This window comes from Pavona decussata, unplaced genomic scaffold (genome assembly GCF_977016875.1).
Source record: "Pavona decussata unplaced genomic scaffold, jaPavDecu1.1 SCAFFOLD_29, whole genome shotgun sequence".
Lineage (NCBI taxonomy): Eukaryota > Metazoa > Cnidaria > Anthozoa > Scleractinia > Agariciidae > Pavona > Pavona decussata.
This window is the reverse complement of record NW_028145452.1, coordinates 1,521,983-1,549,456: the sequence shown is the minus strand read 5'-3', so window position 1 is coordinate 1,549,456 and position 27,474 is coordinate 1,521,983. Positions and strand designations below refer to the sequence as shown.

The following is a 27,474-nucleotide window of genomic DNA, read 5'->3' as shown; positions in this document are numbered from 1 at the left end:
CTATCCTATAAACAATTCGAGTTCCCAAAATAGTCCATCTCAATCAGGAAAATAAAAAGCATCGCCAAGCCAAAAAATCCTCGGGGTCTCCTAAATTGTTGGCACACAACAACCCTGTACTGCGCAGACGTTCATTCCACATTTAGGACCAACGGACAATTTTGTCAGCAAGAACCTTTTTTAGCAATCAACAAAGTGGAATTTAAAGGTAACTGGTGAACAAAGTGGTTCTGAATAACATTATCCCTGGGCGTTTCCGCAAACACCTTCACTCCTGCATCACAAAATTCTCAAAACTACTTCAAATTAATCCGTTTTATAATGTGGTTTCTGAAACTAAGTTAGTCTATTACTGCTTCCTGCAAACAAATTTACAAAGATTCACCCGCATACCGGAAAATGCTGGTGCCTTGCTGACTAGTACTACTTCTAGTACAACTGGTTTGTAAAGCACTTGCACGTAAGGCTTAATCCTCTGGCACCAAGGAACACGCCAAGTTGGCGGAAATAAACAAAAAATGTGAAAAAAATGTCATGTTGCAAATATTACGAAGCGATAAACTCCACAAGAAAGTAACGCTTTACTAAATGTTCAATAACACTTGAGGAATACATCCACATATCAAATATGAGATTCACAATACAATACACGACTCAAGTTATGCTTCTGTTTCGGGAAATCCAGGCTTAGTGTTTAGGGTTATTCCATTGTATTTTCACCAAATACTTCGCAAAGCACCAAACGGTGGCCTTTTGCATCGCGTAAGACAATGAGTTCAAATGCACTAAATTTCATACTAGTCCGACTTAAGATAATTAAACCTTTCCCTTCACATAGCTAAAATGCGAACCTTGAGACATGGTCGGTATGAGTACTGTGTGTGAACTGAAACTCTACATTACGAGACCTCTGAAAATTATTTCCCTGTGGTAAATCTTTTTTTTTTTCCTTTCCTTTCCTTTCTGAGCGCAAATTTTTAACGCATTTGTCCAATTTACACAATGAAAAGGTAAGAAGTCAGTTAATAATTCTAATCTTGCGACCTAGCAGCCCAAGAATGTCGTTGGATAAGAATATTCCTGCAATGGATGTTCTACTTCACTATTTGTTTTGTTCAGTCCCTTCTACTTTGAGAAAAGGACAAAACAGAAAATTCTAACGAAAATAAGGATGGTTCAAACGACATAGTTTTGGCCTTATAATTTATAAAAAAAAATTGGATGTTTATAAGTCTTCAGTCTTCGCCGGCCAGCTGTATCATTCCAAATAGCGACGCTCTTATGCATCTGAGTTCCTTTACTCCAAAATGGTTTCCCTCAAGGGTGACTATAGATCTGTTTAAAATAGTTAACTGTAAAAGACTTGTCTACGACGGTTGGATCTAGCAGAATTCGCTCTGTTCCTCTTCAATAAAAGAGTAAGATGTAGAGATTTTCAGTTTTGATTATCCACCATATTGAAAATTAGGCTTTCATTGAAGTCACTCAGCTATATACAAACGGTAAAAATATCATCGATATGTTCAATGTTATCAGTACATCACAGGACAAAATGTAAAGTCAAGCTTAAAGTTTTACAAAATTGCTGAAAATCAAGGAAAGGATAGCTTCTGAGTCACATGATCTGGAGCTAATTCACAATTGTCTGAACTTCTAATTCCATATTTCCCAGTTCTCTAACATGCCTGTCTGTTTTGCCGTGACGAAACTTCATCCAACGGATTTCCTTTAGCCGGATTTCCCATTAAAATTTACCACAAGCGTGATACAAAAATAGTAACTTCACAACCACAGCCACTGTGTTCAACGATGTCTGCAAAGAGTCAGCTACTGACTGAGAAACGTTAGACTTCACTGGCAGAACTAGAACTCCCGACAGATTCTACACTGAAAAAATTAGTTCGAGGAAAATATCTATAACAAGACTCACCGATCTCTTCTAATGGGAAAAAATTCCCTCCAGAGTTATAGAATGCAACTCAATCTAAAGTTCGTGTCAACTTCAAAAATGTCTCTGAAAATACTCTTCTGTTTTCTTCAGTTGACATTGTGCAGCATCGATGAGGGTAGGCATGTTCGTGTCCTATAGTGCACCTCCACGGAGGATTCACAGATAATTCATCTTCTCAGTAAGACGTTCCGTGATTGTCATTAGGTGAATCAAAAGACGGGAAAAAGAAACAACAACCTCTAATAGTTATAAACTCTCGAAATTTGCTTGCGTTTTTTCGACACAGACAAAGCTGAGATTTTCTAGTGGTTATGTCTCAAGTTCAACATCGACATTTCCCATCTGTTCCTCTGGGAACGCTCCACCTTACAGCGCAATGGGTTCAATGGCTGAGGTAAACATGTTTCACGAACGTAACTTTTTAGCCTATTAAAGTGTACAAGGAACTAAAATGTGTATGTTTGTTCGGTAAAGTTACACCCCGGCGAAATGACAAGACAAATAATAATATAGCATCATTGGATTTAGACGTTGATGCTTTGGCTAATTATGTGAGCCTCTCAAGACACTTGCTGCTTCACTGCCGATAAAGACAAATACACACATTACGTGAATACCACAGGAAAAAATTTACTGAATGGACGACGGAAAAAGTGGTTTTGGACTCATGCCCGCGTGTTGTTTTAGGTAAAACAGGCATGGGTTCAACCGCCTTGTCCTGGTGTACCACAGATGGGAAACAACATCCTCCCCAAGGGCGACAAACCATCGTGACTACACAGAACGCGTCACAATAACAAATTCGCGTTCTGAAACCGGACGAGGTTTAGCCATTTTTTATCCTCACTGGTTCCTTAAACGTTTATCGATAGTTGTTGCTGAGAGGTTTCCTCAAAGTGGTTTCCGTGAATGAATTTCTTTCTTCTGAGAGGCCAGCAGCGTGATATATCCGTTTCCTGTCCTCATGGCTAAGTACATTCAAAGAATACAACTATCCAGTAGTTAGCCGACGGGAGAGAAAAAAATATTTGCACAATCTTCTCTGTTTTCTCTACGTTTCTTTTCACGAATTTGTTTGACTTTGAGTATTGCTCAGAAAAATCGGGCTTTCATCCGATTAAAAGCTGTGTTAATCGAGAGCCGATTTGACATATACTGCCGTATGAATGCGTCTCGATGGGACGTTTTGTTGTTGCAACGTTGGTAGATTTGAGCACGAGCTGTTGTTGTGAATCGTTGCGATTTAAAACCGGTGTCTATCCCATTAACGGTTTCAATGCCTTAAAGTGTTGGATTTTGTTTTCCACGGTGTTGCCATGAATTAAGAGCAGTGAAGCCTAACTAAATATTGAATCAATAGGGCGAGCGGTGTTTGACAACTGACCCACGACTCATTCGTTCAAGGAGCGTTTTCTTGCCGGAGTGTTAAATTGACTTCGCACTGTTGGATGGTTAGTTTTCAGTGCTGAATACAATTATTTTGCTGGTCAAACACTAGCTGTACTAAAATTGAAGCCTTCTAAATACTGGATTTAGATCTGACATTTACTATCAATTAATTGAATAGCAGTTAAGTCTCTGCAAATAATCAATTTATCCACACGGTCAGTTGGTGCTACCGATTTGACACTTCATTTGCGCGATGCAAACGGCTCAACATCGTACTTACATTGCTACATTTCTGCCCGTTTTTCTGCACTAAGTCCAATATCAATGTATACATGCTCTTGTGCAGTAATTAAAAAGCTCCTTGTGAATGATATTAGAAGCAATATACGCTATCTCAACGATACCGTTTAAGCGACTGAACGAGAGCTTTTAGCCAAGCTAAACAACACTTTGAAAACATTGCTTAAGATGACGTCGAACAAATTTATCATTTTTCATTGACTTCCAGGTTGAAACACGCGATGGACTTGTTTTCTTGCCAAATGTTTTAATTTCCATTTACCTGAAGAAGCGTATAGGAAACCATTCGAACGAATAATACCAACCTTTCTCCAGCAGTAGTCGGACTTTCTTCTCAAGGAACTCAGCTCTTCCGCGGAACAAATCTGCCTAGGTATTTCTCACACACTCAGCAAAATTAACTGCATGAAACAACACCGCGGGCTGAAAAAAAATTTGAATAATAGAGCTCGGCGTAAAAAAATTAATTCCAAGTTAGGGACGTTGTGATTGAAATGCAAACTCACTGTCAGTTTACGGCGGTCAGCGAATCCAGTATGATGACTTAACCGGTTGCGTGCACAAAGTGTCAATTGACTGACAACTCGAAGAGGAGTTCAAACACGCTTTTACCTTATATGTAAAGTAGTCACAGTAGGTCATTTGGCCGTGCCTCGCGCGCGAGGAGCGAGTATTGCTTTTCGGCTCACGCCTCCGAGATACTGGAAGCTTTGTGGACCGTCATTAGTCCAAACAATGGGAAACTTCAAATGCAATTGTTCGAGGTGCGAGTCACAGAATTGGGCAGCTGCTTTCTGAGAATGTGACGGTTAATTGAGTTAATTTCGATGCGGCGTAGTTCATTTTGAATATATGGGTCACTGGAGAATATTCATTGCTCGGTCTTTGTTCCTAAATGTCGGCTTGGTCTTATTTCGGCCGTCTGCGAAGCGACAAGAAAAGAACAAATTAGATGGCTGATTAGTTTATTGCATAATTTGCATCAGAAAGCGTTCGCTTCATCTTGAAGGACTCTAATATCACTAGCATCCGTTTTCCGGTTAATACGGTGTTTTTGGTGACGTGTTTTGACTGTTCATTGCGGTATGATCGATTAAAACACTTTGAAAGTTTTTAAAACCAAACGCATGAAACGTGCGAATTGTGTCTCATCGGCCTTTCACCAAAACGTGTCCTACCATTCTTGCGTTGGGCTCGTTTCACTCCCGTCTCGAGCGCAGAACGAACCGTTTAAAATCTTACTGGCATAATGTAAATTTCTCTCCGTTTCCAACAAAGCGAACCGCCGAGTTGGGAGCTAGGATATTAACAATTATTACTGAAACAATATCCCCGCAATCTAAACACTGTACACGGTTGTTGAGTACTTAGAGGCGTAATTTACCGATCGACTTTATTTTTCCATGCTACTAATTAAATTAAAACTTTAATAAAATTGTTTCTATTGACACCAAGAAGATATAATTGCCGAATTGATTACCGCAATAAAAGTGAAATTATGGCGGCAAATGAGTACCCGGAACAATAAAAAGCTCGCCGAAGGTATCTGAATGTTTTGCCATCTGTAGTAGTTTGGATGATTATGAGTTTTGCTCGGAAATTGAACTTTTTTTCTCTTTCTCTCAGAAATATTAACTCCTCACTTAAATTGCCTTCCTTCATTTAACAGAGAGATCAAACTGAATTATTTTTAATCCTTTTGAACGAGTTTCAAGCTTAAATGAAACCTGCTCTTCGCAAGAGTAATGCTTTAACTAAACATTTTCAAAGAAAAACAGACATTTCCCGGCTATCGCATCGCACGCAGAGCGCTAATTTTAAACAATTTAGCTCTCGCCGTGTTGATTTGCGGCTCTTTGAAGCGTCACCGTCAATGTTACTCTTGTTTAAACCGATCACTGTTTTCGCACGGGAGATAAAAACGGATCACTTAATTACTTTAACCCATTTTTAAACGTTTTTGGTCGAGTACAAGCCAAATGCCCAAGTCCCGTCGTTATTTTTAAAAATATTTCCAGTTTTCGCGTGCGCAGCATTAATTTTTAATTCTTTTTTCGTCATCTTTCAACTTCTATATGAATTTAAGTTTTTAAATATTCATCAGTTAGCGACGCAGGTTACTAGCCTTCCACAGACCATTGTAACCCGTTTTTGTAACTCGTTGACTAGCTCAGTGGATGAAAAAAATTTAGCATTGCTTTTTTCTCGGCTAAACGGCGTGGATTTGATTCATTTCACTTATACTTACTGTTTAACCTGTGTAAACTCTGCTAAGTACGTGAGCAATATATTTCTTTGCATGAAATTTTTCCAACACCAAACAAACGATTGCTCTTGGAGTTTTGCTTACTTGTGAAAGCCGTTTTTGTAGACTACAAAAATTCAGAATGGCCATCAGATTGTAATCTACGACGTGAGGTTCATATTTGCTGCCATGTTCTGTTCAAAGCCATGATGAAGGTGTGTTTTCCCATGGATATTAAATGACTGCTAGTGCAAACGACAAACTAAAGTAAGTTTGTAATCGCACCATAGAATCCGCTAGGCTGTTTATCTTCAGAGCATTGCCATTTATTTAACAATTCACGGCGTATTTGTCTTAAAAAGATCAAATATTATATCTCGTTTCAAAAACAACCTAACGGTAAAGTTTGTTGGAATGTTGAACCCAACGTTTGCACAACTGGAGCTCAAATGTTTACTTAAAAGCAACAACCCGTCATACTTCAAAATGTAAAGTAATCCTTCAAAACAAGAATTGATAAACTAAGCGCTTTATATCGTCTTAGACCTCATCACAAAATAAACATTCCCCGCTGGTTTCATGGTTTTCAGAGGCCATGAACTGTTTTCATCTTTTTTTTGTTTTTCTTGTTTTGGCTTTAACGAAACTACTGCGTTTTCCACCATGCCTGGGCGCAGACGCAACTGCTAAAGAATGAAACTATGCGTCGTTTTCTTTGGCGTGTGGAAGAAAGTCATTGTTGGTACAGGTGTATTTTATTTGAAGCTTATGTGCTCGATAATAAGATTATACACCTTCGAGCCGACAATTAGAAAGTGCAGTTTAGGTTGGAACACGCGAATGAAAAAGCTGTATATTCTGTCCACAAAGCAGTCACGCCAGTGAACAGAAAATTAATTAAAAAGTTTCACTCCACTCGCTAGACTAAATCAGAAGAAAGAGAGTCTTCGGCGTCTTGTATGAATTCAAGTGAAACGTTCAAGCTACAAAGAAATGAACAAGGAGTTAGGTATTGAAAGAGAAAATTTTTCATAATTAAGGTTAAAGTACCCATGCAGGGCATTTGACGGGGCATGTTTTAACCCAGGGTATAATTAAGATCAATCGGACAACTAAGCGCTCTGGTTCCTCTGTATATGGCAGCTTTATCGTGTGAACAGCCGGCAAAGATTTTAAGTTTCCTCTGCCGAATTGTTGTTTATGTTTTGAACTGGTTGGTCTGCAGGTGAATTGAAGTCAGAGTAAAAAATGATAAATATAAAGTGGCTGATTGTTGAAGCATACGATTCGAGATCGTAAAGATACATAAAGCTGAAGTGCAAAGTTTATAAACTATTAAGGCGAGGAATAAGAAGGAACTTTATACTGATGGAGTCGTTTTCTTATGCTACCCGTGGATAGCTTCATTTTTGTGTAAACTAAGAAGATAAAACGAAAAAGATAAATAAAGTTCCCCTCTGTTGAATACTATTCAAACCAATTTTAATTCTATCTTGATTTTATGGCGGTTTTATCAAGCAACTCTAAGCGCCCACTACCGCCTCTCAAACGCTGGTTTGCTGATGAAAAATTCATTATGTCGAAATGCGGCAAGCTTTTCCAAATTGGCCAAAGCATCTAAGGAATCGGTCTAATTTTCATTTCAAAGAACTGTTCAAAGTTCCGACAGAATTCTCGTGTCCACTTATTTTTTCCCGGCTAATTGTCGGTAGGCTTTGAAAACGGCCATCTTTCTTTTTTCCTCCCTTAGCAAACTAGCCCAACCTTTTGATTAAACTCAGTGTTATTATCGACAAACATTTTCCGAACCCAGTTATAGATTCCCTTGTTGTGTGCCGTTTATTTGTTCGGCACTGGGCGCAGTCACTTTGGCTGCCTGCTAAGTCTTCAAAATAAAAAAAGGAAACGTTAAACAAACACGATATACGACTTTCACAGAGAAATTAAAGAATAAGTGGTGCAACTGAATAGAAGCGCGGTAAAATCGCTTGAAGTTAAACAACTAAACTCCTGTCTCCCGCTTTATGATGCAAATTTCGTTCAACGTTTTCGAGAAAAGATTCACAATCAAAGAACATCGAATTGTTTATAAAGACGATCTTTAACTCAACATTGAATATTAGGCATTATTTTCCAACTTAATTGTTTTAAAAACCTATAATTCGTTGATTCAGTAGCAAGTCGATATTGTGCTTAGTTTTAGAAATCCATCACGTTTTGTTCAATTTATTCTTGTACAACAGTCTTCAAACAAATGAACTCAAAACAAACGTTTCAGAGCCTTTGACTTCTAAATTGTTTGTGAAATAAACATCTTAAGATCTTTAAACACGTTCGCCAGTCAATATACTGTCAGTGTTTACAAGTATGTTACGTTTGGTTGGGAATATCTCAAGTATTTACTATCTTTTCAATGAAATATCGGAAAGTTTATTACTCAACATTTCAGAAAAAGAGCTTTCTCCTTTTGAGTTGATGTTTTGTCTTCCATGGATTTTTCATTAAACATTTCCTTCTCTTTTGGCGTATGTAGCTCTACAAAAGTTATTTCTTAATCAAATAACCTTAACTTTTAACTTCAAAATCTATCTCGCTTTTGTCACCGGGAAGCTTTTCTCTTTAAACTTTCAAAATCGATATCGCTTTTGTAAGAGAGAATTTTCTCGAAGATTGATGTCATTTTCCGGCGTTTGGTAAATTCCGTTCTTTATGGTACAGAGCCTTAACAAACAAAGCCTTATAACATTTTACACATTTGTTTTTCCTCGGCTTGATAAATTACCTCAAACAAAAGATTATTTAAGATGATAAGTTATTTGCGTCGTATTTTCTGACAAAGGTTGTGAAGCCTGAAATAATTAACCAGTTCGTTTTTAATATTTCCACTACTTTATGACCAAAGAGATTTCCTAGAAGCTTCATGCAGCCTCCAGGGTTGATATATGACAAAAATTTCACAGCTTTCTGATAAGGAAGTCTTAAGAAAAACTCTTTGCATAAATTTACAAAACGAGCAGTTGATGCAGTTGTTTGGTAATGAATTGTAGTCAAAACTACATGTACATATTTATCAGACGACTCGATTAGGTCTTGCTTGAACTGACGCAGCGGCAGAAGAAATTAGACAAGAAAGGTATTCCTTCTTACATCTTATTGCTCGTTTTAGTTTGTTTAAGTTACGTCTTGTTTTAGCTGTATTTATTCGGGATGGGTCGCCTTCCATGACACGTTATAATTTCAAGTTTGTATAAGCCCGCGGGGTTTTAAGTGTCCTAGTGATAAGACCATGATTTTAACTGAAAACGGGGATTCAGTTGCAATTTTGTTAGCTAGCAGATTAAATTCACTTAGTTAAAACGTAGCACTATGAAAATCTGAATAAAGTGAAGTCGAAAAGGAGAGAGTAGTACCGGTCAACTGGGTAAACTTACATGTACTGTCTGGAACTGAATTCAAGGTATACGGCTCACTTACAATTGCGCTTAGCCTCTATTCATCTTGAACACCTTTTTAGGAAGTCGGGAGCAAAAGCAGTGAATAATGTAGGATATAACATTAAGCGCAAGTTCTAAAATGCTTCACAATCGAAACAATACGATTGAGTCCCTGTCCGGTATTACCAACACGTGCGTTATTGAAAAGCGATTGAAACGGTTGACATGAACCTGTTCGCCAGTGATCTCGTGGATGTCCGTCTTTCTTTTGAGGATGTCAAGTTATCGACACAGAGTGCATTGAAACTAAAGGTGTTCCTGTGGATTATTCCTTCACAATATGCCATGTTGTTGTAGAAAAAACATTAAACAGTTCTCCAAAGTAATGGCTAGTTTCTGAGGAAAGAAACCTGAGTTTTAAACGACACGTTCGGTCAGGTGCTTGGAAAAACTAAACCGCAGTCTACTTGTCACGTAACACTAAACTCTTCGGTCAATTAGTTTTGCGGGCATTCAGCTTTTGTACCACTGAACTGGAGAAGGGTTGTGTATGAATAATTTGAGCGAAAGTGCGTTCAGTGTAATCTGACAAAACTTTTCCCTTGTGAGATTAAACAAGGAACTTCATCAAGATGCAAACTTGAATTGCTCTCTGCACGTGTCACTTAGCCAGACCGTTCTTCGCTCAGAAAAAAGCACCACTTGACGTTTTTCTTAGCATGTTTCTTCGCTTTTTGCTCTCTTAATAAATACAGGCTGGTTTTACAAATATATTACGGTTCCTATGCGTATGTGTTTTGAAGCGAGTCTTAAAGCGTGTTGACATTGAGCTCGGTTCGAGTAAAGCGCTACTCCAGCTCTATCTATCTGAGGGACAATTCTAAAGTGCGTGCATGACACTACTATGAAATCCTTTACAATTTAAACTGACTTAGATCCACGTGTCTGTTATAGCAACAGATAGAAGACTGAACTGCTCGACCTTCTAATGCTATTTCGTTACCTGAATGCAATCAGGCTCTCAGCGAATCGGTCAAGAACCAACGTACAATACAAACTTTGACAGAGTGCTTGAAGGTTTCAAAATGCTTCCGGTGTAACTTACGTACATTCGCGTCCCTTGCTTAAAATACACTGATTGTTATTTATGGCGTATTATTCTGAGGCAAACTTTTTTTACTCTTCACTTTATTTTATATCTTTAAAGTAAAAGGGATCAGCTTGTTTGATTTATAAAGTATGGAATTGTCTGAACGCTTTTAAACATCGTTTATAATACGGTTCAATTTTCGAAAGAGGCTATAAGCCCGAATTAATGCATATGCTTCCTCTCAATCGATAACAAAAAAAAATGGTTTACAAGTGAAGTCGGGAAAATGCGACAGAACGTTGCAGTAACGCAATTTATGTATCGTTTTTTCACATCTTGCGTTAATGTACCCGAGGATTTTTTAGTTGCCAAGAGGGAACGTACAAAAGGTTACATTTTTATATATGCACTGTACAAAACTAGATGGCTGAACGTTTTTAAATTTGAAAGAATTTGGCAGCTATAGAATTTAGGGATGTGCCGAAAACAAAAAGAGGACAAAGAATTTTATCTGGTACTAAATTTCCAAGAGGATTTTGTTATTTTTTGTACCCGAAAGGTATTTATGCGCACGAACTAAGAAAACACTCACTGTTTGCACATTCAGTTCTCGATAAATGACAAATCAAACTACAAGAAGATTCGGCAAGGTTTACAGTTAAATAACTTCCCTGGACTGAGCTAATCTAGTTTGCCGAGCCCTGTAGGGCTCTAAAAAGCTTTTTGAGAGGCACAATGATTGCACAGCTCGTCAGACTTGTAATAGAAAGCTGTTTAAGCGCTTCTGTAAGACAGAGTAATCCTTTGAGGTACTTAAGAGTATACTACAACTGATGGACTTGAAAAATCACGAGACATTTCATTTCAGTTTTAGAAATTGCAGCAACTTGGGGCGTGTCTCAATTTAATCACAGTGAAAGAAAAAATTTTCAAGAATTTAATCGACAAGACCACTCCCAGGGCTGGTTTGGCTGGGAAGATGAAATTTACACAAAGAAGCCGAAGCATTGTCAGCGATTCTCGTGGCTCTGGAAGGGACTGAAGACAGCGTCGTTTACAAGTAGAGAGATTTCTATCGTGATTCGATTGTCCTTTGATATGCTTGTTCCAGTCCACTTGGACTGGCTTGTGTTTCTTGCGATTTTAAGCCTTGTCAGATTTTGGAAGTATCATGCGAGCATATAGTTTAGATCAGTGCCATACCAGCCAGTAACTCTACTCTCAGCAATGCCTTAATCTATGGCCTTTTAAGCCGGAACTATCTGAACACGCTCTCGGATCGTGAAACACGTTTATGTCACGTTTTTTAACCAAACCAGTGTCCTTTCAAACGCGTTTGGTTTGGATATAATCCAAAAAATGCAAAAAGAAGGAAGACGAGTAAACTGCTGTTAAATTTTGCTCTGGATTTATTTGGATCTGTGCATGAAAACTCTCCAGAAATAACCTTGCGTGTCCTGTATAAAGTAGGTCTATTGACAAGCATGTTGATGTGGTATTCGTCTTATTGACCTTGAGACGAATATTGTGGGGTAAAAATCACGTATCACGAGAGGAACGCAAACATTCAGGAGCCTTAAACATTGTTGACATTCGAAACAAGTAGTAGGTGTGCATTTTAAGTTTTATTCAACGCCTAGAGTTAAAAGTTTCCTGTGTTCATTCTGTGCCTCAGAGTGACGATCAACAGAGAACTTCCCGGGATTTGAGTGTTAAGTTTAAATAGGTAAGTTGGCTAAAATTTAATGTAGAAGTCACGGCACAGTCTGGAGTGGCCAAAACGTATGGTGGTTTTTATTAAACTCTGTATGCTGTTTAAACGTGTTAAATACTGCAAGAGAAGTTCCTTTAGTGATTGGCGAATTGCACATGGAGCAACTAATAAGGACTTAACTAATTTTTATGCCTTCCGAAAAGCGGTCACACTGTTTGGCCCCCAGAAAATGTCACTGCAATTATCACAGGCAAGGATTTAAGACGCTGATCCGTTTATGAAAATTTACCGCGTTGACAGGAGTGTGCCAAAATTAGCGAGGGTTAATTGATATGTATAGTAGTTTCCATTTCGGTCAATCGTTGATCTATGTCTGATTGCAATTTATACGAATCGGCCTGCTTTCCTTTCCGGTAATAGGCGCTTTGCTTTGCTCTTTACACACCGGCCTGTAAGGGAGACATTTTGAAAAGATCTTTCTCTAGTCGAGCACCCATAATATCTATTCTAGTTAGTAGCCTGAGCAGCCGTTTCATGAGAAAAAACCTGCGATCGCTTGAAAGGTATGGACAAATTTTTGTTTTTATCAAAATAATCATGTTTATAAAAACAAAATTGATTGGATTCGCAAACGATATGAATTGGTCTGACTTTGTGTTAGTAATGTACTCGATAGCCCGATAATTAACGCGCGCCCTCCGTGTTCAGTCAGCTTATAATTGTTGCTTTTACATTAAAAGTAGCGTTGACTTGTCTGGCCTTTGGACGCCGTATTAAGAACAAACGAGCAAACGAAAAAGGAACTAATAAAATTCGGATTTGATTTAATTTCCGGAAAGCTCTCAGAAGTAAAATTCGCAGGGACAGAGTACTTTAATCCGTCCGATTTTCGGTCCTGATTTGATGGTTCTGTCACTTTTTATTGCAACCAAATTCATAACAGCGCAATTTTGAAAAGGTGGGTTCCGTAAAGCCAATAAATACTACAAATGAATTGTGTTTGTCTTTTCAAAAGAAAAGGAATCGACGAAAGCAGAGTGCATGAGTGAACACGATAAATGGTTTACAAAGTAAAAATATCGACATTTATTCACCTTGGAAGAACGAATGAAAAAGCTTCAATTATCAACTTTAAACAAAAAATTCAAAACCCAAAAATCAAATGCGCGGAAGCCCATGTTTAACCATAATAGAGTTGCAAATATAAATATTGAAATTTGCTATTGATTGTAAACTTATGACCTGTGGCAGAACAAACGTTTTAGTTAATGTTCGTTTTCAACCACTGAAATCGATCTTGTTAATTACAACTAATTACTTCTTTTCCACTGATAGTCGGAATCTTGAAAGGGCGATTGAAAAGTTAAATTGTATGCTTTTGTTTTGAATGACCATCAGCCTGGCTTGAAATTTTCTTTTAAGAAAGGTAAAATATTCGGTTTCGCTATTCAATGGAACTCTGTTGTCTCAGTTGAACGTTTTTCAGTACTGTCTCAATATCACTAGCTTTCCTTCAAAGATTGAGTTCCTTTGAAACGTGTTCCGCATAGCGTTCTGGAAGTTCCTTTTGCATGCAAATACAACTCTATATATGAGATAATTGGCAAAATATTCGCTTCTTAAATTATTACACTGCTAAAGTGGTGCAAATTAGAATTGATGAGATCCTTCACAAAAAGTTGTTGAAATAAACACTCTCGACAATTTGGAATTATTGAAAGCGAATTTAATAACAGTTGCCTTTTGAGAGGTTTAGAACATTGCCGCAAAATTCAGTGCGGCAGCATCTGGAATCCTACCCCGCCTCCTCTGATTAAAATAACAAAACTCCATCTTCCCGTGCCGTTCCAAGTTTAATATACCGGGGTAAAAACAATTATAGGAGGCGAAGAGCAATGGACGCTACAATCTTTTAGTAAGGGAGGTAAGAGGAACCAACATTGCTCCAGATCTCTAGCCGTGAATCTCTAACGATTTTAATGTTATATTAACCTCTTTTCAGCGGGGAGCCAACGTGAATTTTACATTGACTCATCGATTTTCGATCCTGTTTCGTTTCTTTCCAGAGCAAGCATTTCTGTCTTGATCTACGAGACTGCTAGCTGACAACAAACCTTGTTTTTACGCGAATTTCAGAGAACTTCTTGGAGGCAAAGACATTGAATTATTTGGTGGATTCGCAATAGGTGAGTAATGATAGTTTGTCAGTCGCCAGTGGTCATATTTCCCTTTCACGTCGAATATTTTTGAGTTGAGTTTTGTCAGTTTCACAATGATATCGGCTACACCAGACCAGCTCTCATTGTAACGCATTCTTAACTATCTTTCATTATTGCATTAGACTGGGATGGAATAAGCCGCTAAATCCAGTGGAAGCCTTTAGAACATCAACATTGAACACGAAAGCGCTTCGTAGGCTGTCACTGAAATTAATCAGAGCATTCTCTATCACTCATTTGACTCAAAGCAAACCCTGGTTAGGCGGCATTTGTTGATACTCCTCACTCGAAAAACATCGTAGTTTCAATGTGCTGCTTTTAGAGACAGAATTATGTTAACCCGAGATTCCTCCGCGACTCAGAGGTGTGGGTTCTCTTGAGACGCTATTGAGTCAGTAATGACACGGCCATTGATAAACGGAATTGAAGCGCAATCACTTCCTCACCTTGAACGCGCTAATCACTTTTCTATCGAGATTTATCACTGAGCGTCTTTTTCAGTTAAATCGCATCTTACCTGTTCGCTTATCAGCTTGTGGGAGGGACAACTTTCCTCGCCTAAACGAGCACGGAATTCTGGACAAATTAACGAAAGTTTAGGTCACGACGTTTCCTTCAATAAAGCAACATGCTGTGTTAAACGCCGCCCAGAAGCTATCGAAGAAAAAGCAAAACAATAACTCTTTATTTGTCGTGATTTGCCTTTTTTGAATCGATTGCAAAATCACAGAGTACAGCCAGCGATAAGGCGACCTTCCAGATATAAGCTGTCGTGTTCTGGGCTGAGCTTTTCCTTAAGGCCCTTTAATAATAGGATAGAGTAAAAATAATCCTTCTACGTGAAAGGACGATCGCCAAACGCTTTCAAAAACCAATTACTCCGATAATAAGAATCCATGAAATCCCTCAAAGGGCTTGTACCCACCTTTCTGCACGCCAGAGTGATTACTGACATGTCAAAATACTTTTTCTATTTCAACCTAGAAATATTTCTCAAATTCAAACCGCAGAGGGTCTATTGTTTCCTGTAGAGTCTATTTTCCCACACAGATGGGTCGATCATCGTGATCGCGGTTTTTCGCAGACATGCCTTGGTGATTAGTAGAGACGACTGAGGAAGGTGACCTACAGCAGACCTGCATCACAGAACTATTTCACAAGAATTGTCACTGAGAAGAGCCATCATTTTTTACCTTCGATGACTCAGTTTCTCCCGAGATATATATTTACGTTCGTCTTGTGTGCTTTTACAGTTTTCTGTTTGACTGTGAACACGTTCTCGTGTTGACGTATGATTTCATAGGTGTTTACCTTCGCATCATCTCGGTTTTGAGATAAACAGTGTTAAGATCAAGATAATTTCAAAGCACATTTATCCTACTAAAGGAGCACGATTGTAACAAAAATAAGGGCTAAGGAGAACACCATCGACCTTGAAAGTTTCATTTGAATAACGCAAAGGGCTTCATAAAGCCGATTTATTAGTTTGACCCGGCCCTTCCCTAACGAGGCAAAAAGGAAACGACAGTGAGTGTTGTTTATACAAGGCTATTTAAAATCACGAACATGAACTGTATGCATTATATATACGTAATCTTAGAAATACCTCTTTTAAAGCGACATTTCTAGGTCGTTTGAACAACCACTAAATGTGTGATCTTAGAAATACTTTCAGTAGCAAAGAAAATAATTGCTCAAGTGATGGAATCGTTCCATAACTGAACAGTAGACACGGCGGGAGGGTAGGTTATCTTGATTAATGTTTGATTTGCACGCGGGGGTCGTGTGTAGTTCCAAAAAAAGTTTCCCACAGACCAGGAGAGGAAGCTTAGACAATCAATGAAAACTGTGTTTTCTTTTAGTCTGTCACCAATTGAGTTGAGCTTCACCGAGAAATTTCTCTTATTTTTCTTTCTGTTTTGCGTATAAACTTGAATAAAAAAAATACCATAAGTAGGAATTAATCCGGAAACTCTAGGGAGAAGGACCAAGCATCCCGAATCCATCGATATGCTTGAAAAGCCTTCAAGTGCATAGTAGAAGTGCACTTTCTATAACTGCAAAGAGCTTGACAATTGTTCAACACTCTTTTATTTAACGTTACCTGAAATGACATTAAGCCAAGCAAGACGTTTAGTGTCCTGTTTTATTCGTTGGCAATTCTAAAAATATAAAGAAAAGGCTTCACCTCGGAACAAACTCCATCAATTGCACCCCTGATTTTAATTTTCTGAAAAAAATATTGTATTGCTCTTAAGAGCACAGAATTATCGATCTTACCATTCACTGTTTAATGAAAAAAACTGAAGTACAAAATTAATGCTTGAAAAGCCGGATTTAAAAAGTACATAATTGTTGTTTCTGCAGCAAAGTACGAGTGGCTCTTTCCTGTTTAAATTAAGCGCAAAACTGATGTGTTTCATATTCCGGTTAAACCATTCATTTTTTCTATTTTTCCTAAAATAATATAAGGTGTTTTCACGGCATTTTAACAGAGTTAGAGAAACGTGATCAAAACGAGCAAAACTCTGAATGCGTTCTAAAGATGGCTTTGGCAAAGGATCGTTCTCTTTAATTGGTTAACAAAAGATTACTGAATCAAGAAAGGGTGATTCGAAAGGCGACTGGTTTATTGTAAGCTTTGTCAAAGGAAACAAGAAACCATGAGGTTTAAAGCCAAGAAGTTACGGTAAACTGACTTGCAAAAGTCACGAGCCAAAGAACGTTATAAATTCCTACACCACAGTGTGTTGAACGAAGATAGGAGAAACCGACAAAGTGTCAGTAAGTGTTCACTAACATTTGAAAATATGAAGTATCTTACTAAGAATAAATGAGCTGGATAAAGAAAACGAGTTTAATAATTTTACAGCCAAAAAAAAAATCGAGAATTCGGTTTTCCCTTAGGTGTCATTTAGTTTAGGGAACAGACCTCCAAAGTATGTTTTTAACCGACTTTCTAACTTTTCCGTAGTACTTTTTATTATGCTTAGTAAGATTCTTCTAACTTTTGAGTCTGTGGATAAAATCCTAAAGTGTGAACATTCAAATGAAAGCTACTGGGCAGTACTTGGATTTAGTGTTGATGGTTTCTTAATATCTTGCAAACTGAAATTTCGTATATTTTGACTTGCCTCAATATTGACTGCCTTTAGAAAAGAAAGGGTTCAACTCAGTTTGTTTACCAAGGGTGGCATATTACAATCCTCCCGCTTTGCCAATAGCTTATAAGCAAAGCCAAACCTAACAGTCTTAAAATTAATTCGGTAATTAGTGAACCTTTGGTTCTAATTGAAAATCTTTTGAATTCGGGATCGAAATGATTCCGTCCTCCTGGCGTGACGTAATAAAAGTTGACTTATCTCTGATTTCTTTTGGTGGTCATTGTTTTCTGACACAAATGCTACCACGTACGAAGAACAAATGGAGTACTGTTTCGTCAGTGCATTTGTCTTTCAAAATTAAGCTTTTAGCAAGGCCGCCTTGTTCTTAATGTGTCATTTCACGCAATACATTCGTAAAACAATTTGACTTAAGCCTTCAGTAAACTCAACTCTGTCATTGGATTAGTGGATACGAATCCATGGGACATCCGTCCTATTCTTTAGAAAATTAAATTAAAGGAGGCTATTCGTTGAACTTAACGTCCATAAAGAATCTCGATATGTGTCTCAAGTCAAGAAACCCAGTGCTTAATAACTGGCGAACGAGTCTGGACAAAAGAAATAGTGCTTAAAAATGTCCTCTTCGGTGTGCGAGAACCAAAATGGGTTATTTCCTATTCCAAGCTCTTACTTCTCCAAATATGTTCTCAACTCTTTCTTTAACAAACAAACGCAAGCCTTTGAACTGGTAAGTATAGTAGTGAACGTTTTAAGGTAGCTCTCAGGGTTTAATTGATGTAGGACTCAATCATCCCAAAACAAGGCGATCGATTGCGATCTTTCGGTGTGTTGCCGGTTCTGCGGTTTCCCTTCGTAATTAACGATAAAAGTAAGATGCTCTGGCTTAGCGATAACAAGGTCTGTTTTATTACTTTCTCGGGTCAGAGCGCGGATTCATATCCAAGGCTAACATCCTCATTTCATTTCAGCAAGGAGTTCTGCGGATTAATTAATCTTGTAAACTAGCTCTGTCCTCACACGTGTTCAGTTCTAGCGGGGGTTTTGGAACTGTGCGTTACGCTTCCATTCTTTTAAGTTCACTTAACAAATGACGTGTTCTCTGTGAAGATCTGCCATTACCAGCACTCGTATGTTGACAGAATTAAGAGAAAGGTGTTTTATTTTATAAGCCAGGATTCCAAGATAAGATTTATATTTCTCCACTCAATTTCGCGGTTTCTTGTGTCACCTTCTGTGATCAAGTTTTCGTAGATTTGATATTTTTGGCCTAAAGCTTTTGCTAAGCCATTGACTACATCAGATCACGGGCTTACAATTGGCAACTTTTATCTCAGTACTTCTTTGTTATCACTCTAGCTTTCCCTCAAATAAGAAACTGGGTTTCCTTAATGTTGAAAATTCAGTTTAAAATTTGCATTTCAAAATGATTGGTTATATTTACTGCAAATTTTAACAGTTTATCAGTATTCACTTGTGTAACAAAAGTTGATCTCCTCAATTCGAGTCAGCCCAATACTTTGCGATTGGAGATAAAAAAAAAACAATGATGACTTTTATAGTCAGTCGTTACTTCATTGAATAATTTTTAAGTCATAGGTTGAAATCCTAAAATTCAGATCTTTCCTGTGTTGAGTCTTTTTCTCAGTATCTCACAGAACAACATTGTCCGCCTTTTCTCTAGATTTTTACTTGGTAACGATTAGAATGGAATGGGTTTTACCCTATTTCAGCCTCCATCTTGAAATTATGATAATTCTCCTTAATGACCATGCAACAATACACGTCCTTTGTAGTAAATTCTGAAGATATTCTCAAAATCCCCGGTTGGTGATTTCCGCCTTCTCTCTAACAATGTACTGAATTGTACTTCTCTCTAACAATGTACTGAATTGTACCAAGACATTCAGTACATTTTGGTCATCATTGTTAATTTTTGAATAACAAAAGGACATTAATTCAAAACTAGGATATCAATTATTTTGAGAAAGAACTGACTACACTTTCAGCGGAAATCCTCAAGAATCCCTCAGTCTTTACCAAAAATCCCTCGCTCCTTAACACCTCAATACCTTTGAAAACGTTTCACAAATTTTTAACCCTGGAGGCCATCTTTCTTTCCCTCCGTTCGTAGAGTTGAGAACCTTTAGATGGGCTTCCAAAAATGCAAGGTTTTATCAATGTTGTAGTTGCTTTAAAAGAGATGTGCCTCAAAATTGTTGCTTGGCAATGACAGGATTTGTCAACAGCCCGTTGACTAGACTTTAGAAGAGTATCATAATTTTTTAATTGCTGCCTTATAAAATTATATAAAAAAGTATAAAACGCGTTTGGGTATGGCGTGAAATAGCAGGTTTCTTTAGGTTGGTCCCCACAGGTCTTTGACAGTTGATTGTTCACTGAGGGGTTATTGCGGTTTGGTGTTTTTTTGTTGTTTACTTCGTTTTCCTTTCAAAAAAACAATGACTTCCTTAGGGAAAAAGCACGTTCACTTATGAATACAAACTTGCCCCTTCTGGTGCAGTTAATTAAATGACAAAAAAGGAAAAATTCCTTTTATGGTTACTTTTTCTTATCTCCCTGCATCATAACTAACAGAACTTCACTCCTTAAACGAATCACTGATTTTACAAAGAAAGTATTTCATCAAGTGAACTTCCGCCCATTTCAAAAAATGAGTGAACGTTTTAGTCAGTTTCTTAGTAAACCGGATTCCTTCGTAAGATAATCGGAATCCTTTAAAAGGATTTCGATCTTTGTTAATGGAAAGGAAATGTTATAGATAATTTTTGTTGGGGTGTTTCCGTTAGTTAGGAGAATTCAAATGAAACTATCCTCGCGGGGAAACAAACATGGTTTCAATTCTTATGACATCACATGAACATCGCGACAAGTTTAAACAAAACCTAATATTTGATTTTCTACACCACGCGGCTTCCTTTTGGGTCACCATTGCAGTCATTTTGACCTCCCACATTGTTCTAAATTAGAAAAAGAGTAATAACGATTCAACTTTAGATTTATTTACGGCAAATAAAAGCGTGTTGGACAACGCATGTTCATGTCAAATACTGGACCATCTAATCCTGCATAGCTCTCATGAGATCTCATGACCTAGGCGAGTATAATCCGGCTGGGTGTAGCAGCATCGCACGCTTGTTTTTATTACGTTGAATTTCAGGAAGAGTCCTTTATCAAGCGGATTTGCTGTCCCGTCTTTTGTGTTAATAACTTGACAGCTACAATCTGCAGGGGGGCCTTAAGGGGCAAGCCAGTAAAGAAGGTCGCGAGACTAAGCCGCAAAGTGCTCATTTCATAGTGTTTTCATTTGCCTTCATAGCACGCGGCACACAACTCGCTCTCTACCATTCACCAAGAATCCAAAATGGCGGGCTTTCTGAATCATTATCCACCGTACCCGGTAAACGGACTGAACATGCCTCCAAGAACCGCCGATATGTTCTCCCCAATGGTTGCTCCGCCTTACGGTAAGTCATCAGTTTTTATTTTTAGATGCTAATGGCGGACAATGCACATTTGAGTCGGCACTCTATTAACAAACTTATGCAATGACAAGTAAAGAGTGGTCACGGTAACCAGAAGAATAGAAAAAGGAAGTTTGTTTGTCCACTGTGAAACCTCGTTAAATGCTCTTCGAGAGTTATTGTTCTTGATTTTATAGTTCTGCCTGTAGTTAAAAGGGACCTCCCAGATTTGGGGCTTTAGAATTTGTGAAAGGTATTTAGATGAGTGATTTTCGACAAAGCCTATTTGAGAATTTCCACTGGGACCTATGAAATACCTTGTAAACATAGCGGTTTCGCTCAACTAATTATCACTATGCCATTTTGGTTAGCATATGTTTCGAATCTATCCCCTTAACCATTTGGAATCTTTCAATATAGATTGCCACGAATTGTTCAGATTCAAGATGGAAGTCCTTTGTTGTCCATGTAGGATTTGCGGGCGACAAAACTCTTAAGTTAGGCCGATTTTCGAAATATAGATTTTTTGAAAAACGAATCTCGTTTAATCAAAGAGAAATATACTTCCCGTAGAAAACATTCAAACTTATTTGCGGCTAAGAAAGCCGTTCTTTAAAGACCGCATAAAGATAACCTAATCGCTAGTGGCTTTGATAAAATTGATTTTAAAGTGGTCTTTGTAGTTCAACCGGGAAGACTACAAAATTGTGTTCAAACCTTCTTTAAAACTGTTTAATTCTGAGAGAGCTCAACTTAGAAAACTTTTAAGGGTCATTTTAGTTCTTTATTGGCCATACTAATTTGAAAAAAATCAGTATGTCCGTGTTATTTAAAGAAACGTTTGTTCAAATATTTGTGTGTTTAATTTGGCGTACTAACTGCATTCCTTTGATGTAATTACTTTTTTAAATTGAGGGAGACGTATTGTTTGCTATTAAACAACTAACCACCAAACTGAATATTGTTTGTTCAGTTTTCCATGACAAGATCTTTTTGTAGCTTTATAATGATGATCAAATTTATGAGAACAACGTTATCAGGAGAAAGTGCGTGCAACCATTTCACAGTTCCTTTAACTTAACTGTAATTGGTTTATTTAATGTAGACTTAATTGCGTTCAGTAGCAGGATGAAATTGCTTTATACTCATGAATTGGATACATTCTTTTGGTTAAACAAAGCATTATATTTTCTAGGCTATCCACGAAAACAGAGGAGAGAGCGTACCACGTTTACCAAAGCACAACTCGAAATCTTGGAAGAGCTCTTCTCGAAGACCAAGTATCCTGACATATTTATGAGAGAAGAAGTTGCCATGAAAATTAATTTGCCCGAATCCAGAGTACAGGTAATTTAAATATTATTTTGTTTTATGTTTTTTTCTGTGGCGAGAGAGAGTTCCTATTTAGAGACGTCCAATGTAGCTCTGTCGCCAGTTTATGGACGAAACAAACTTATACTAGCGTGCTGTGTGGTGTGATATCGTCTAGTCAGGAACATGCTACAGTTATAATATTAGCACGTCGGAATAATTTAAGATAAGCTACCACCGAATTCGTAAAGTTGTCGTATTTTCTACTCAGTTTTAGTTTAATGATAGAAGATAGAGATCAAAGTTTGTCGTCTTGTGGGCGCAATGATGATGTACAGGTTGGAGGGTGACTGAGGTGTGTCTGGCGCGCCGGTAAACACGTACACTCCTAAATAATTACACGAAATTTCTACGTCACAAGTCCAAAACTATTTCCTCTTATAATGCCTTTCTTTCTGTTAGCCATCCTTCCTGGCAAAGCAGTAGCAATGACTAGAAACATCCTTGTGATAAATGGTTTCACTTTGTCTTCGCCCTCCTCATACCTTGTTACTCTTTAAGAGCCAAACAATCTCTTAAACAAGTTTGAAATAATGTCTACTGAAGAATTTGAAAAAAGAAGAACAATACATTGAAGTATTTTAAAGTACTTTTTGTTAAAATGTCTATGCTTTAGAATGTTACCCGTAAGCTTGGAAGAGAGGAGTGTTTTGAAGAGCATAATGAACAACAGCACAAAAATGCACTCATGAACGGTTTCCATTGTGCATGTAGACAACCTTTAAGATTTCATCTCCAGCCAGATGACGAAAGCAAACCACCAGGCTTAAAAGAAGAAGAGAGCGAAAATTCCAAATAATTTTTTTTACGAATTCCACTCTAAAAAAATAACGACGCACAAAGTAGTGGTCAAACCAACTGAGTTTCATGGCCTTTGATGAAGGACAAACGAAGAACTCTTTCCTTGGATGTAGTGTTCTGTTTTGCTTCTTTAACTGAATTGTAAGCTGCGATAATAACTCTGTTTTAAACACGGCAAACTTTTTCCTGTTACATCAGGATTACACAGAGACATAGTTTCACGTTGTCTGGTGGTTTCCAAAGTGGACTTAGCGACAATTGACAATTCCTGTCTCGTTGCGGAACTAGAATCAACAATAGACGTTTCTTTTGAAAGAGACGCCGCATTTTGTATACGTGATTTTTTACTTAGAAAAGGAGCGAAAAACTCTAACTTCACCGCAAACGGAATTGGCAACTTAACACGAACATTTTTTCCCACCATATATCACGTTTAATTGAGCGTTGTGTCTCAGTCCATGCCGGTTAAATAAGAAATAGTAAAATCCCAAACTTTGCCTAAGGATGTCTTCCCTGTGTAGCTGTTTGTTTCCAGCGTTTGCCAAGTGGAAATTATCTCAAGACAACTTGTGTATTATTCCTCTGGAATTCCCATGAAGTCGCTGCGTTTGTTAAAATTAAAGAGGAGAGTAGATGTGAAAAAGAGAGTTCAAATCGTCTCGTTGAGGGACTGCAGATTGGTCGGAAAAAGGACAAACCCAACAAAAAATGATGCTTTGAACACTCAAAGTATCTGATCCAAAAATCACCTTATTTATAATAGGACAGAGAGATTGAATTAAAAAACGGCTTATATCAATAGTCTGTTTCGTATTTGATCCAAGAGAAAGAGTTTTTAAATAAATTTTGTAAACGAAAAAAGGATTTAGCAACAGAGTGTTTGTCGAAGGGTGATTCTACAAAACCAAACCAGGGAAGAAAACATACTACTTTGATGTCTCCGCAAAGTTTATTTCGTAAGTTTGAAGACAAAAAGAATGATCGTGGAGTTGGAAACTGAAAACCGCCTTAGTTTTGGCTCCAAACTTTCAATTTTAGATGAGAAAACATTCTTTTTAAGTTGATCTCAGTTCTGCATCAGGTGCAATTTTTAATTAAATTAAAATATTTCAACTTCCGAGCATTTAGCTGAGCCGTGTGAGGGGGTCTGGTTTGTGTACGTACACAAAGTTGTAGTGACAGAGATTTCACGCCCTCAAACAATTCATCTATTCTCACGTAATTACTTCAAGGTTAAAGTTTTCTATTTGAGCCTTTCAAAGTATTGAAAAAAGCTCCAATATTCGTATAGTATCACATGTGTTTGATTTAGTCTAAGAAAAATGTGCCTTTGTATCTTACACGGATGTTTTTAATGATTGCGTGTATAGCCATGGTTGAGAAGGTGTCTGGAGGTTTCTCTTGACCTCAGTTTTGCGTGCTTCAGTACCCTCGCATGCCGCAGTCATATAGTGTATTTAAAGAAAATTGAAACGTTCCAGAGAAAACTACTTATCACCCGTTTCCAAAAGTCACGCTCACCCAAACTGTCAAAACATCGCCCAGTAATAAAGCGAAAACCACAAACACACTACTTCTAGCCTGTTCAGTTTATTTTATTGACTAGTTGGGGTAACTTTTATACTTAAAGCTTCTAATCGAGATTTTATTATTGTTTTTCCCGTCTTATCTTTTCCAAGACGCTATTGCTACTCAGTACATATTAAATGCCATCAGATACAAAATAAACATCGCTAGAGACAACAATGCGCATTCCTCTTGTTTGCAGGCGCCGTTTCAATATTCAAACGAATTTTTCTTTGTTTATTTTAATTTCAACAGGTGTGGTTTAAGAACCGACGCGCCAAAGTAAGGCAACAAAGCAAGGGAGAACCCAAACCCAAACCCAAGCCTAAAACACCAACCAGCACCAAAGAGAGCTCCCAAGCAGTACCTTCTCCATGCAGATATGCAAGTTGTAGCGGAAATATCTGGAGCCCTGCCCATGAATCCGTTCGGCCCATGCCTACGTACCCATCGCACGCAGCCGTGATAAACAACTCAATGGCAATGACCAGCGCCAACCCTTCATTCATGCCTCCACCCCCTCCCCCACCCTATTATTGCTCAAGTCCAAACGGTGGGTCGTACATGCCCTTGGAGCATGCGCATATGCATCCCATGGCACCTAGATAAAAAGTGGGTTGGCTTAGATTATGTAGTAGAAAGCAAAAGTCTTTATAAGAAATGTAGGGAAACTGTGTTAATATCTGGTTTTTGCGCTGGTAAAACCAATTAGCTGGGTTAAATAGCTTATTCTGCATGTAAAGTACTTTGACGATAATCCATATTTTATCAGGTAACTTGAAAATAAATAACTGTCTAAGTTGGAAATTACCAATGAATGTATCACTTCCTGCGAAACGCATTTAGGGATCAGTGGCCTAGACTTATTCCTAGAATCCGCTAAGAGGTGCACGACCACGAAACATAACCTGTTTTTATTGTGCATTAGGAGTTAAAACCTTTTAGGGTTTTATGAAAAAAGATCGTTATGTGAGGTAGGATTCAATTTCGCATGGCTCGCCCGCATTTTTTGAACCACAAAAACGCAGCTTTCTCGGTCTTGCTGCACGAATACTGAAAATGTTCAGGCTACCCCTTTACCGCTTAATTTAGTTTCAGAACATCCATTGAACTTGAAAAGCTTTAAAACGAGAATAGTACAACAAGAAAATACCGCTAGTTTTCATATGAATAGTAACAGTTAAAGCTGCCATCTGGCATAGAGTCAAAGTTTAGGAGCAAAACCTCGTGTAATGCAGTAAGGAGCATTGCGTGTAGGTACAGCTCAATAGCTTTTTTTTTTAATGGTCACACTTAAGGGTTTCTTTAATGGTTCAAACATTACTGCATACTGAATCTTATATAACACAACAAATATCACCACAGAAAAATGCCGTTTCATAACTCTGTTATGTTTGGTATAGTTAAGCCTTCAAACCACATTCACAGTCAAAACGCTTGTTAACAGAACGTATTGCTTGCTATATTGCATACTAAGGTAGTAACTAGAAGAAAGTTAATAGTTGCTATCAATACTTGAAGCGTTTAAATCCTGTGTCTAGGTGGGCTAGCGTGGAAACAAGCTTTTATTAGAAGTTATTGTTTCTCAAGTGTTCGGTATTCGTTTTCATTCGACTTGAATAGACTCGTCACAGAATTCTTTTAAGCTGGACTCTTCGACGCTGCCGTTTTCCGGATTTGAGCCAAGTATTATTACAGTCTTATGATTTTCCTAAAACAGGTTTTTTTCAAAAAAAGACTGATTGTTTCCTCTTAACCCCTAAAAAAAATCAAAGTATGAGCGAATGAAAATGCCTACTTAAGTTTCACTTTAAAAATATACAGCAGGGAAGTGTTATTCAATGCCCTAGATGTCCCTGGTTTCGTTAGTGGCTGCGGTGTGTACTTAAACTTCACAAACTACACATTACATGATTTACTCAACGTTGGTTTTAAGGTTTCACTTAGTGGAGAAACAGGTCAATCGCAGTAAGCAATATAACATAAAAAGGCTTTGCTTCTTGTTCAACCTTGTTAATCCCAAGCTTGACACATTGATTTTTGTCACAATCACGTTATTTGCACGATTTTACGGTGAACACAGATCGTGACGCATGAAGAGCTGTAGATGCAGCTTGTAGATGTTACTAAGAACCCTGTAGTGATATCGTAAGTCGCCGGTAAAGCATGATAGTTCTGAGTCAGTTGGTGAAGCACGAAGTTCTTGAGGAAGACATTGTTGATAAATTTCAGCTTTGATCTAACTAAGAAGGTATCAAACTTACAAGGAAGAAACTAAAAGGTTCACTAGTGTCAGTAATTACAAGATAAATAAAGAGGCTGCAGAGAATAAAAGTCTATTAGGGGTCATCAAGTGAATCCTCCTTAGTCTTTTACTTTCATAGCAGTACTTTTGCCTTCGATATGTTAAAGTATTTTTGTACTCTTTTCATGAATTTTGGCTGGCTTAAAGCTTGTTGGTTAATTTGAAAGGGGGAGTTGTACAGCATCAGTACTTTGGCACTCAAGAACACTTGGTTTTCTCTCGACTTGAACCTGTTGATAAGGAAAGGAAGGACGACATTTTAGAATGTCATCTAAGAGCTGGTCAATAATTCATACCGCACCACAGAAAAAAAAACAGCCAGTAGCTTTGGTATGAATGATCGCAGGATATTTCAGCTTTAATTGATTCAAACCTTTGGTTTGACTCTGGAAACGTATACCTTATCAATTTCAAATCTTTCTCATCGGTAATGTACATATACGTCATTTTAGATTAATGGAGGTTCATTTAATATATCGCAA

The 27,474-nt window shown here is 37.8% G+C and overlaps 2 protein-coding genes across 5 annotated transcripts in view; one reads left to right on the top strand and one right to left on the bottom strand.

The window, feature by feature from the left end:
* The window catches only part of LOC146484868 (uncharacterized), a 29,567-nt gene extending 25,314 nt beyond the window's left edge, over nucleotides 1-4,253 (bottom strand). Inside the window, exons 1-2 of one of the 2 annotated variants that reach the window (XM_085104347.1) lie at nucleotides 4,147-4,253; nucleotides 3,946-4,063 (exon numbers count right to left, since the gene is read on the bottom strand). The gene's annotated coding sequence lies outside the window, so the exon portion shown is untranslated. Of the gene's footprint in view, nucleotides 1-3,945; nucleotides 4,083-4,146 lie in introns of those variants that run through there. The other variant, XM_085104348.1, reaches the window with a different exon arrangement.
* Nucleotides 4,254-11,894: 7,641 nt separating this feature from the next.
* Nucleotides 11,895-27,089, top strand: LOC146484867 (homeobox protein otx5-B-like). Of its 3 annotated transcripts, none has more exons than XM_085104352.1 (5): nucleotides 11,895-12,135; nucleotides 14,190-14,309; nucleotides 20,805-20,952; nucleotides 22,145-22,296; nucleotides 24,943-27,089. In XM_085104352.1, the coding sequence occupies exons 3-5, from the start codon at nucleotides 20,850-20,852 to the stop codon at nucleotides 25,294-25,296; spliced, it is 609 nt and encodes a 202-aa protein (XP_084960478.1). In that variant the 5' UTR covers nucleotides 11,895-12,135; nucleotides 14,190-14,309; nucleotides 20,805-20,849; the 3' UTR covers nucleotides 25,297-27,089. The 3 variants fall into 3 exon arrangements, with proteins under 3 accessions (XP_084960478.1, XP_084960477.1, XP_084960479.1); XM_085104351.1 differs by lacking the exon at nucleotides 11,895-12,135 and adding an exon at nucleotides 12,516-12,686; XM_085104353.1 differs by lacking the exons at nucleotides 11,895-12,135; nucleotides 14,190-14,309 and having other exon boundaries at nucleotides 20,754-20,952.
* The last annotated feature ends 385 nt before the right edge of the window (nucleotides 27,090-27,474 follow it).

Bases quoted from the DNA above. Each gene is read 5' to 3' on its own strand.
- LOC146484867 (XM_085104352.1), top strand. From the start codon at position 20,850: ATGGCGGGCTTTCTGAATCATTATCCACCGTACCCGGTAAACGGACTG. The intron at 20,953-22,144 runs GTAAGTCATCAG...TATATTTTCTAG, and splicing joins AATGGTTGCTCCGCCTTACG to GCTATCCACGAAAACAGAGG. The intron at 22,297-24,942 runs GTAATTTAAATA...TAATTTCAACAG, and splicing joins TGCCCGAATCCAGAGTACAG to GTGTGGTTTAAGAACCGACG.